The sequence below is a fragment of the Miniopterus schreibersii genome (genome assembly GCF_964146895.1).
Source record: "Miniopterus schreibersii genome assembly, chromosome: 1".
Lineage (NCBI taxonomy): Eukaryota > Metazoa > Chordata > Mammalia > Chiroptera > Miniopteridae > Miniopterus > Miniopterus schreibersii.
Window position 1 is genome coordinate 13,496,265 of NC_138101.1, and position 13,165 is coordinate 13,509,429.

The 13,165-nt window shown below is 37.1% G+C and overlaps 1 protein-coding gene across 1 annotated transcript in view; it reads left to right on the forward strand.

Annotated features, from left to right (window-relative positions):
* The window catches only part of ZCCHC4 (zinc finger CCHC-type containing 4), a 44,418-nt gene extending 32,099 nt beyond the window's left edge, over positions 1–12,319 (forward strand). Inside the window, 6 exon segments of the mRNA XM_081161554.1 lie at positions 1,441–1,562; positions 1,787–1,862; positions 4,311–4,362; positions 4,877–5,021; positions 9,140–9,185; positions 9,187–12,319. Of these exon segments, the coding sequence (XP_081017680.1) occupies positions 1,441–1,562; positions 1,787–1,862; positions 4,311–4,362; positions 4,877–5,021; positions 9,140–9,185; positions 9,187–9,210 (465 nt within the window). The 3' untranslated portion in view covers positions 9,211–12,319.
* The last annotated feature ends 846 nt before the right edge of the window (positions 12,320–13,165 follow it).

Consider the following 13,165-nt stretch of genomic DNA (forward strand, 5'->3'; position numbering starts at 1 on the left):
TTGCTTGTTAAATAGCTAGTTTCCAAGCCAGTTCTGTTGTAAATTTTTAAGTGTATTCTTGTGTAGAATCTAAACAATTCATTACAGCTTATTTAAAAGTTGTGACCTACCAGCATTGACCTCATAAAAATCTCATGGTCTTCTTGTGGATAATCTAAAGTAGTAGTTCTCAAATTGTAGTGTGCAGGGACTTGTTAAAAATAGATTGCTGGGCCCCACCCCCAGAGTTTCTGTTTCATGAGCTCCGAATTGGGTGAGAATTTGCATTCCTAACAAGATCCCAGGTGATGATGCTGATCCAGACACCACACTGAGAATTTCTGATCTAAAGAAAGATGGACTAAGTGACCAGGTAGATCCATAGCAGGTTTAAACCAAATTAAAAATGTATGTGGATAATAGGTTGGGGGAGGATGGGAGCAAGAAGCTAATAGATAATAGAAATCATGCTTGTTGGTTTCAGTTGACTTTCAAGATAATCTGCTGGAACTGAAAGTCGAGTTAGGGGTCTTGAGAAGAGAGGTAGATGTTTGAAATAGTGATTGTGGGGAGAACTGTAGTTTAGAATCTCTCTCTTCATTGCCATCTTTCTGTCTCTCCACCATATGCCACTCCCTGAACTCAGTGTTTTACATACATTACCTCATTTAACCTGCACAGCATCGCTAAGGTGAAAATTACACATAACAAGTGAGCAGCAGAGCCACTGTCTGGCCTCCAAATCCGTGATCTGTCAGATAGAGATTGGTGGATGCCGTACTGAGAATGCTGAGCTGAAAATGGACATGTAATGAATTTCACACACAAAAAATGAAAACCCCCAATCAAGCTGGCACATACCTTCAAAGGTGGAATTTTTTTAATGCCAAAAGCTAAATTCTTTTTCAAAAAAATTTTTTTTGTTTGTTTTTCCATTACAGTTTACAATCTTTATTATTATTTTACATTGGTTTTAGGTGTACAGCATGGTGGTTAGACAATCATATACTTTACATAGTGTCCCCCCACCCCGATATTTCCAGTGCCCACCTGGCACCATACATGGTTATCAGAATATTATGATCTATATTCCCTATGCTGTACTTTACATCCCCATGACTATTTTGTGACTACCAATTTGTACTTCTTACAAAATCTAAATTCTTAATTACATAATAGCCTTTCTTGTAAAGTCTGTTGTATTGGATAAAAGGTCAGAGTTGTTCTCAATGTGAATTTGTCATAACAAATTTTACCGTTTTTATAATGAAATTTCACTGCCGTAGAGGCCTTTCTGAGGCTGCTAATTAGTAAGTAAACTTGCTTGTAAGAATTTCTTATTAAATACTTCAGCTTAACTTGTATCTTGGCATCAGCTTGTTCATTTGCTGGTTGAAGAATCTTACAGAGTATTGACTCAGTTGAGTACATTTTCTTTTTCATTTTCTTTAAACTTTCTAGGTAGATTACGATAATCATGCACTTTATAAACATGGAAAGACAGGTCGGAAACAGTCTCCTGTGCGTGTTTTCACCAATATTCCACCCAACAAAATAATCCTTCCTGTTGAAGAAGGGTACAGGTACGATCACAGTGGGACCTTAAAATTCACATCACTGAAAATATAGTTCCATATATCTAATGTTAAAATGCTTTTAATATTGACTCATGCAGTTCCATTACTTTTAACTGTGGCCCATAATTTTTTATTGAATTAAATTTGGATTACACCCAGTTTTTGTAATGAGTGCCTTGCAAACTTTTATCTACCCTGTGAATCTCTATAAGTCTTTCTTTCCTTCTTAGGTTTTGCCCTCTGTGTCAACGATATGTTTCTCCAGAGAATCAGCACTGTGAGCACTGTAATTTGTGCACGTCCAAGGTATAGGTTTCTTTAGAGTACGTTTTTATTCAAATATATTAGTTTTATTTTAGTTTACTCGCTTTCATTACATTTGTTTAATGTTATTTTGTTAATAGAATTTGTATTAATATGTTATCATTTATTAATTATACTTTAATACAGTGTTTTATTTCTAATTATAAAGTACAACAGGCTTTTTAAAAATACTTAGGCAAATAAGAGGGTCCTAGAGCAAATTAAGCCTGAAACATTGCTGGAGGCACAAATTAAAAAACTGAAGCTGTCCTACTGAGAAGGCAGGGTTCTGTGGAAAGACAATAATGCTGGGAAAATAAGGGAGCAGAAAAAGAGGAAGGTCAAATATGGGATGAATTGACTCCATAAAGTAAGCCATAGGCATGAGTCTACAGGAGCTGAGCAGGACTATTGAGGACAGGACATTGTGGACATCATTCATTCATGGGGTCGCCAGGAGTGGAGCCAACTCAACGGCACGGAACACAGTTGGCTTCATCATCATTAATAATTATTTGAAGTCATTTTTATATCGTACTGTATGACTGTTAAAATTATTAGTGTTTTAAATAAGGCACTGAATTTTGTTGGGCACAGAATTACAATGTTTCAAATAAGGCATTGAAATATTAGAGACCATCACTGTTCTGGTGAAATCATAATTAATGACATGTCCTGTGCACTTACGTGCCAGGCCCTTTCCTAAGTGCTGTCCATGGACTAAGTCATTTACTGCTCACAGTAGCCCTTGTAGATAGGTACAGATACTCCTGGCTTTTTACAGATGAGGAAGGACTCCATGGGACAGACCTCCTTTATTTTTTAGGAAGGTGGGATCACCCTTAAGTTGCTCTGTTATTTTATTTTATTTTTATTTTTTATTTTTTTAAAAATACATCTTTATTGATTTCAGAGAGAGGAAAGGAGAGGGAGAGAGAGAGATAGAAACATCTATGATGAGAGAGTCATTGATCAGCTGCCTAGCCCGCAACCCGGGCATGTGCCCTGACCAGGAATCCAACCCTGATCGCCTGGATCCTAGGTCGACGCTCAACTGCTGAGCCACGCCCGGCTGGCTGCTCTGTTATTTTATTTATTTTATTTTATTTATTTTATTTTATTTTATTTATTTTTTATTTATTTATTTTTAAAAAATATATCTTTATTGATTTCAGAGAGAGGAAAGGAGAGGGAGAGAGAGAGAAACATCAATGATGAGAGAGTCATTGATCAAGCCCACAACCCGGGCATGTGCCCTGACCGGGAATCGAACCCCGATCGCCTGGATCCTAGGTCGACGCTTAACCACTGAGCCACACTTGGCCGGGCTGCTCTGTTATTTTAAATAAATCCACTCAGAAAGAAGATGTGAAGTTTAGTTTGGCCGATAAGCACATATTATTCTTCAAAGGAAAGGGTGTATTTTCATAACTATTAGAAAGTACATTTTTCATAACTTTATAATTTTATTACTGGTTATATTAGCTTTTAATTATGTTAACATATCTGATTACATATATTTTCAGTTCATTTAGAAATTATTTGTATTCTTCACTTTAATAAATGATGCCCAGCCCGGCCCAGCGTGGCTCAGCGGTTGAGCATCGACCTAGGATCCAGGCGATCGGGGTTCGATTCCTGGTCAGGGCACATGCCCAGGTTTCGGGCTCGATCAATGACTTTCATCATTGATGTTTCTATCTCTCTCTCTCCCTCTCCTTTCCTCTCTCTGAAATCAACAAAGATATATTTAAATAAATGATGCCCAGAACATAAAAGTTCAAAATGTGGAAAGTCAAGCTTTGTTATTTAGAGGTGCACACATGTGGTAAGAGTAAACAAAAGCAAGGACATGACCATCATGGAAACCAGAGTAGGCGCCACTCCATGGGGGCAGGAAGCTGGGGTCGGGAGGGGCATGTGAGGCAGTGTCCAGGGCTGGTGCTAGTCTCTTTCCTGACCTGTTGGGTTCATCACTTTTTACTTTGCATTTTCATCAAACTGGACATATGCGTCTTATGTACTTTTCTAGGTATGTTTTACTTCACAGTTTTGAAAGTACCCAAGTAGTAACTATCATTTCTATCTTTCAAAATTACATAGTTTTCAAATATGAATTTTATTAAAAATTATGAATCATTAATTCTCTTGAAATTTTCATTGAGTCCTTCCTCATGCAGATTGAGTTGCTTGATCTGGAGTGGATGTTCAAGATCATTTAGGTAACCCCCCCCCAGTTTTAGAGTTAAGGAAATTGGGGCCCACCAATGAGGCATTGAGTTGAGTGGAGAAATTCATAAATTAAAATCAAAGTATGTAATTTTGAAGCCCAGGAAAGTGAGAAATAGGAATTAATAATTTACACAGATTTTAATAAGACATTTTAATTTTTAATTGTGGAACTTGATTTTTAATGACAAATTAAATGTAATTTAATATTTGTTTTTGTAGGATGGCAGGAAATGGAACCATTGCTTTCTCTGCAAAAAGTGTGTGAAGCCTTGTAAGTATTTAGACTTAGTGTTTGAGATTTTGTGAAAACATTTCAGTTTTTCTTTATCTATATAGGATTTGTATTTAACTGGATTTATGAAAAAAATTAACATAGAGACCTGTATTAATTTACTTGCTTTTTAATTTTTATAATTACCAAAATGTGTGTTCTCTACTTCATAGAGAGACATGACTGCTAACCTGGCATGGTTAGTGTGGCGTAGGGTTTGGCTTATTTTAATAGGGTTTCGTGTCACTCAGCGAGCCCCAATGTGTCAGTGGCTCTACAATCACAACTCACTAGAGAAGGGCCAAATTTGCTGCTGTGTCCCAGAAGGAAGTTAGCTGGTTCACAGGGATTCCAGCGTCTTAACTTTGGGCTCTTTAGTCAGATTATAACCAGCTATGCAAACCCATCACAGTAATTGAAGTAAACACTTTTCATGCTTCCCTATCATAAAGGTTAATCAAATGAAAAACTATATTAAATGAACCTCTTCTAAAACTCAATTTTTATTTTACAGCCTGGATCCACTGTAGCATTTGCAATCACTGTGCTCTTCCAGATCATTCTTGCGAGGGCCCTAAAGAAGGCTGCTTCATTTGTGGTGAATTAGATCATAAACGCAGTGCTTGCCCTAACATCTCTACTGCGAAAAAAGTTAACAAGTTAGTTGAATTCTTTTACTTACTTGAAAAAAAGTTTCCATGTGTGATTTGTACAGAATAATCCACAAAAGTGTCAATAGTTAGAGGATTTGGAAATGCTAAATTAATTGTTGCATTGTTTGCATGGATGGGGGGAGGGAGGATATGAAGATGAGTCCAAGAGCTTAGAATTTTATAGGATAGACATGAAAATAACCAAAATATAAAGTGGAAGTGACTAACTTTATATCTCCTGTGGTTAGTGTGAAATTATAATTTGTGGGGTGAGAGTTCAGGCTTTATTGAAGGACAGGATGTTTAAGTCAGGACAGATTGGATGTAGACTCATGATAGTGGGTAAGGCTGGAGAAGGCATCTCAGATATAGTGAGTGAAATGTGTAATTCTACAGTGGACACATTGGAAAATGAAGTTATTTCTTTAAGTTATATCAGACTTCAAGAAAATATTTAGACATTTAATATTTAAATATTTAAAGTTTTAATTTTTACCTTTTTTCTGGCATTTCCCTTCTCTCACCAACATTTGGTATTGCTTCTAACTCAGAACAGAGTTATACCAATGAGAGCATATTTAGAAAATCCATTGCTATTTCAACTGGGCTAACTTGAATGATTATACTTTTTTTAAAACAGGGGCGATGAGTAATGAGTCCTCTTGTTTTTTGGATATGAAAACCAGATAGCCAAGTTTAACATTACACGAAAATCGAGATCAGGATCAAATTTTGAGCTACATTATCACTCGTGATTAAAAAAGTACCTATTGCCCTGGGCAGGCGGCCCAGCTGGCTGGAGCTTCGTCCCGTAGCCAGGGGTGCAGGCCCGGTTCCCGGGCGGGCGCATTCCAGGTGGCAGTTCCATCCTGGCCAAGGCTCCTGCAGGAGGCAACCCGTCGATGCTTCTGTCTCAAATCAGTGTCTGTCTGTCTGTCTCTCTCGTCCTCTCTCTCTAAAAATCAGTAAAAACATGTCCTTGGATGAGGATTAAAAGAAGAAAACAATCTGTTAGTGATGGAGGAACCCGATTCTGTGGGGCTGTTCATGGTTACGTTAGAATTCTTACTCATTCCTTCATTTATTATTTATTCATTCATCAGTGGAAATTATTTTGTTCCATTGTTTTCCAGCCATTTGAATTCTGCCTACTATTTAAACTGCCTTTTCCATTACTTTTTATCAAATTTACTTTAAATAATTATTTCCGCCCGGCTGGGCGTGGCTCAGCGGTTGAGCATCGACCTAGGATCCAGGCAATACGGGTTCGATTTCCGGTCAGGGCATGTGCCCGGGTTGCGGGCTCGATCAATGACTCTCTCATCATTGATGTTTCTATCTCTCCCTCTCCTTTCCTCTTTCTGAAATCAATAAAGATATATTTTTAAAAAATGCTTATAAATAATTATTTCCACTAAGTCCAGGATAGAAGTGGTACTTTTTTTTTTTAATCCTTACCCAAGGATATGATTTTCATTGATTTTTAGAGAGAGAGGGAGAGAGGGGGAGAGAGAGAGAGAAAGAGAGAGAGAGAGGGAAAAAAAATCTATTGGTTGCGTCCTGTATGTGCCCTTACTGGGGATCAAACCCGAAACCTGGGTATATGCCCTGACTGGCAGTTGAACCCGTGACTCATTTGTTCATGGGACAACGCTCTAACCAACTGCACCACACTGGCCAGGGCTGTGGTATTTTTAAAATTAATTAAAGAGGGGTATTGAAGAATCTCACAAAATATTTTTCCTTAGAAACCTTCCAGAATAGAACACAACCTAATAAACTATTAGTCTGGGATTTTTGCACTATTTACAGTGTAGTTCTGGTTTCAAACAGAAGTTAGTAACATGCTTAGCCTTTGATTCTGTGATCTTATGATACATGGGAACTGAATGTGCATTTTGGTACTATATTGCAGGCTCTTCAGTGGTTCTTAAATAGCCCTTGCTAGTCTATTTGGTAGTAATATGTTGTTTTCATTGAGGGAAACCATCTCATATGTTTTCATACTAGATTTTATCAAGTTTAGTTTAAAGAGCAAATCTCTTAGGATGTGGTACTTAACTTCTCTCAGAGAAAACTGCTAAAGTCCTATTAACAGTTATCTTAAGCTATTGCTTTTAAAAAAATTTTATAATGAAACTGAAAATGTAAAACATTTTTTTTTAAATATAAAAAATAATTTTAATAGCCTTCTTAGCATATATGGCATAAAATATCTTTTCATCTTACGTATTTTATAGCTCTCTCATATTAATTGGCTTTCCCTTAGTATTAATTTTCCTTTGGTTGTGAACTGGAATGATGCTGGCTCCCTCTTGTGGTTAAAGCTCATTTTATCAGTTATATAAATTCCTGATAATTTAGAGGATGAATACTAGGTCAATTTCATTTTAAGGCAAAATAAAATAATTAATTGATTTACACTTAATCACTTCATCACTGTTGAAAAACTTTATGTCTAGAAAATTTTGTTTATTTATATTACAAGTTAATATTTTGTTTTTATTTACTGTATCCTTTAGTTAAACCTGGTTTGTGTTTAGTTCTTGTAAGTGGATAAGCCAAAGCAAATTTGTTTAAATTTTGTATACAGGCATGCATAGCTTCATTGACTTTGCCATTAAGAGGTTATACTTCATTAAATTTGCAAAATCATCACGTATCAGGACATTATCCTACTTTTAAATGGCTGGAGGGAAAGGAGATTTATATAACATGCACAGAACAGTAAAAATATGATTATTTGTTTTATAAACTGGTAGGATACCCCAGTGCATAGTGCAAAATCTAAATATGAAAAACTTGAAGTTGTCAAGCAAAATTCTGAGTAATAGTCATATGGAGCTACTAATAATAGCTAATATTTATTTAGTGATTACTATATGGTTAGCCTTCTACACACCTAAATAATTTATAGTAGAGGACTGCTAATTACCATATCACAGTAATTAAGAGCACAGGTTCTGTAATCAAGCTCGTTCTGCCACTTCCTTACTGGATGACTTCATAGCTCAGTTTCTTCCCCAAAAAAGTTGGGAAGGAAAGGGAAGGTGCCATCTACCTTGTCTCAGTCTCCCAGCTCCTTGAAGTCAAAGATTATGCCCATTCATTTTTGTATTCCCAACACTTAGCATATATATGCTGAGTGAACAAGAGTGAAGCCAGAGTTCAGTTCACTGGGGGATTATATACTGTTTATGAAGCTCCTTTCCCAGGTTTTGGTCCTGGGAAGATCAAGAGTAAGCTTTTCCCTGGGGCTTGTTGTGGTTTAGGAGGATGAATCTAATGATTGATATTGCTGTGTAGCCATGGGAAGGTTCCAGTTTGCCAGAGCTGGGGGCTCCAGCTCATTCCGTGGTTCGTGATATGATAAATGGCATGATTCTGCTGGCTTGGAGAAAGAGAATGAACAGACTGGCAATCTTTCTCAGCTATAGATTGCCTGTAAGTTAGTTCAGAGAATACCAGAAACAAAGAATCTGTTTTTTTTCTGGTGTGGTTTAGTGTTTTTAGAGGGTGAGTTCCAGCTTGTTCATTTTGAAGCTAGTCTTCAAGAAGACAGAGACCGCAAAATGTGGACATCCTGCATGGCACTTGTCAGGACTTTTAGATCTACTGAGGCAAGGAAAATTAGCCGTAGCATTTAAAAGATGAGCCTCTTTATGTGTTGTCAGTTTTTTCTGTTGTCCTATTTCATTTTCCCACCCCTGCTAACTGCCAGAATATATCTGTCCTTTTTCTGAAAAATGTAATTCAGGGATTTGGAGATTGAAGTGCTGAGTTGAGTGGTAGAGATGTAAAAAAAATAAAAAATAAACCCCAACGAAAAAAAACTCCCAACCCCTTGGCTTGATTATTTACCTGTTGTGTGTTTGTTCTGAATAGATTGTTCTAAATCTGTAGTAACCATCTCTCAAAGAAATTTCTTTTCTCTATTTTGTTTGGTCAGCCCTCTGACGATCTCCTTGTTATTATGGTTTAGGATTCTGAAGATTTATGCTTATAATACAGTAAATTCTTTCCCTTCTGTTTTCTTATTTGGTTAGCTAGTTAATTAAACTTCAGCCTAAGTACATTATTCACTGTGCTCATTCTATGAAATAATTTAGCACCTTGTTTTTCAGAGCTGTCAGAAAGCAGAAGCAAAGAAAAAGTAATAAGATGAAAATGGAGACCACTAAAGGACAATCCATGAATCATACATCTGTTACAAGGCAGAAGAAGAGGAGAGAGAGCCCATCAATATCGTTGCTCTTAAATGTCCAGTGACTTGAGAATAAGAAAGATTTATAGTCCAACCTTTGATGCCATTTTCTGCAAGTGCCATGCTGGACTTAAATTCTGTCACTTTCAAAGGTGTGCACCTTTCTAAGCTAGATAATAGGCAGGTGGCATTTGCTGGTTTGTAGACCCCTCATCAGTGTCTCAGGAGACCTGGTGAGTTGTTCCACCACTAGCTGGTTTATAGCTCTGTCTCTTTTTTCTCTGTTTAAATTCCTTCCAATCATATTATTTTAGTCTCTTTTATCTGAAAAGTGGGTGTATTCTTTTGCAGTCAGAAGAAAATGAAAATCTGAGGTTTTGTTTATATAAGGATATATTAAGATAAATGTTTTAAATTAAATATTAAAATATTGTACAATGGCTTAAACCCCACTTATTAAGAGAAGTACAATGTACAGTTATTTTTAGACAATCTGAAAATGATGGAAAGAATTTTGACAAAGGCAGTCTAAAGCTATAAAGATTATAATTATGGTTACAGTATTAAATATGTTTTTTCAAGTACTTTTTGCAATTGGTCCTTTGATGGTATAGAATCACCCAAATGCTTGTTGAATGAATGAAGTATTTAGAATTAGGACTTGCTCCATTAACCTAAGCGGTAAGTTTCTCTGTGTAAAAGTAGTGTAGAAGGTAGAATAGTTCGGTGATTAAATCTCCGTATTCCTCTTTCGACTAACACTTCCTGGCATCATTATGTCCTTGCCAGGTTACTCACTTTTTATTTATTTATTTTCCTTCAAGATGGATATTATTAATATCCACTTTTCACAGTTGAGGACATTGAATATATAAAGTAATATTCTCATACTTTGGAAAGTTGGTAAAAGTGGCTGACTTCAGACGTCAGCACAAGAATCTACCTACAGAGATTTTGCTATTTACAGTCATAATTTCTTCGTAAAGAAATTAGGAGGAAAATGGGGCTGATCCTTAGCAATAAAAAGGAGACACAGTTACTAGATCTTGGATAGAAATTAGAGACAGACTTTCAGTAAATGTTCCTTGGTGCTGTATTTCTGATCTCTCTGTAGAAGTTTGTGCGTGACCTGGGATGAAGGTTGTGCTGGGCCTTGCAGATAGAATTCAGATAACCTGATTGAGGAAAGAGATTTGTTTGGAGGGCCTGGCTTAGAGACCACCTCTGTCTTATCATCACTTATCAGTGTTTCCCTACTGCAGGCAGGATGCTTGCAGCAAATAGTCTATCCTTTGTTCCTGATTTAATTTTATACTGTCTTGATTATGCACAAAGTTTCTAATATATCTCAGGCACTTGCTTGTTGCAAGGCACTTCATGTAGGTTCTCCAAGGATCATTAGTTCCACAGGAATCATTTTGGAGGCTTGAAGACCCAGATCAAGGGACTGGCAGATACATTTTTTGGTGAGACCTTTTTTCTGGCTTGTTGATGGCGCCTTCTTGCTGTGTCCTCAGACAGCCTTTTCTCTGGAGAGAGGGAGAGAGGCAGGTTAGTCCCTCTTTAGAAGCCCCTATTTCTTCCTTCTCATAATGGGGATAATAATAGTTACACCTCAGGTTTGTCTTTGTGATGAAATTCGTGTGCACCTGGCTCAGTCAGTCCTGGTACTGGTGAGAAGTGTTAGCAGAGAAGGTTGCTCTGGAGCCCTGATGTTGATCATCTGGTGGTCTAGCATCACAGCACTGTACGAATGGTGTAGTTTGAATTCTGAGAACAAACTCCAAGTTCATCTCCCCATTTCTCTGCTAGACGCCTGACATTATCTCCTGAAAACTGAACAGTTTTGAATGGCTTACATTTGCATAATGACTTTTCTCATTCCCAGACACCTGTTTTAGAGTGAGTCTGGAGGCCTCTTTGCTGGGGCTTCGCTAGGGCCCAGTGAGTAATGGCAGAACTGCACTCCATCTGGTATTGAAATTCCATCTGGTATTTAAGTTAACACTGTTTGTTGCCCGATATGGGATACTCAAGCAGGGCCTTGGTCAATGCAGTGGTAGTGTGGACATCAGGGGACATCAAATGGTAAGCTAAGCTCCTGGACTTAATAGGCATCAGGAAACTCTTCTCTTGCCCTCTTTTCTACATGGGTTGCTATGGTGATAGGATTAGTACCGTGAAATATGAACCTGTAGAATCACTGTGAGGGTTCCCCTCTCTAATTCAGGCATGGATATGGACATTGCCTTACTTTCGTGGTATCCATGATATGATAAAATCTATTGATACCTCCCCTGAAACACAGACACCTGAGGGACCATGACTACTGCAGAATTGGGTCTTGATGACAGTGGTTCTTATTATCACCATATTTACAATCCATCAATTATAAAATGCACTATTGTTGTAATCATAGCTTTTCACAGAGAAAAACTCAGTAATTCATTAATTGTACATACTAAATTTTAGATGTATCTTATTTCAGAAATATTGAAATGTGAAAAAAGTACATCTTAGAATTGAGGAAATAGGGTATTACTTATAATCAGGAATTATGTACTTTAAAACTTTGTTACCTTCTTAGAAAGTTAAAAATAGGGTAACTGTTGATTCTGTTCTTATGTTCAATTAATACTAATTTTTAGGACTTAATGTCTTTCTTTTCTAAACATAAGCTAATTGGATGTAAAAATGTCTCTGGGAGGTAAAGTGTGATGGGAGATGAGGTCATTTGTTCTAATAAGAAATTTGTAAATCTGAGCTTAAGATACCTACCCAGAACAGCAACAACAAAAAATTGCTAAAATTTTACAGATAAAACTTTGTTTTCAGAAGGACATTTTTCTTAAACAGTTACAGCTAAATTTCATTCTGCTTCTTGCTTATAAAATTTAATGAAATATGGAATGCTACGCAGCTGTAAAGAAGAAGAATCTCGTACCCTTTGGGACAGTATGGATGGACCTGGAGAATATTATGCTAAGTGAAATAAGCCAGGCAGTGAAAGACAAATATCACATGATCTCGCTTATACGTGGAATCTAAGGAACTTTAATAAACTGATGAATAGAATAGATTCAATGACATGGAAGCATAGATGGGACTGACGAATGTCAGAGGGATGGAGGATGGTGGGTGGGTGGAGGGGGAGAGAGTAACCAAAGAATTTATGTGCATATATACACAACCCAAGGACATGGACAATGGTGGGGAGAGGGACTGGGGAGGGGGAAGGAATGGGGTGGAACGGGTCATTGGGGAGAAAAAGGGACATCTGTAATATTTTAAACAATAATAAAATTAAAAAAAAAAAAATTCCAACACAGAAAAAAAATTAATGAAATAGAGTCACTTTGTGGGCCCTGAATGATCAGTTTTGTTATTTTCCTACATTTAGTCTAATATTTAGACTAATTTATTTCTCCACAATGCCTCAGTCTTTTCATCCCATTGTCTTCTATCTGTTTGGAATATTTTCCTCCACAGGACTATCTAGTATAAAATCTTATGGAGCCTTCAGGTCCTGGCCCGAGTCTCTTCCTCTTCTGGGAAGTCTTGCATGAGTCCCTAATACCAACGAATACCTTCCTGTCTTAACTCCTTGGTGTTCTGCACATTTGAGGCACTTTTCATGTATTATTCTTACATGATTCTATTTACAGGTTCTATTTCCCCAAAGATTTTAGTTAATGTCAGTAACCATTTTATACACTTTTCTCTCTCTCATGCATTGTTGGTGCTCAATAAAAATTTGATGAAAGCATGGGATTTTCTAGAGGTTTTCAGATGGTAGGTGTATTAGTTTTCTAGGGCTGCCATAACAAACTGTCACGGACTGGGTGGCTTCAGTAATTTATTTCTCACCGTTCGGGAGGCTGAGAGTCCAACATCAAGGTGCTGGCAGGGATCTGAGGCCTCTCTCCTTGGCTTGCAGATGGCTACC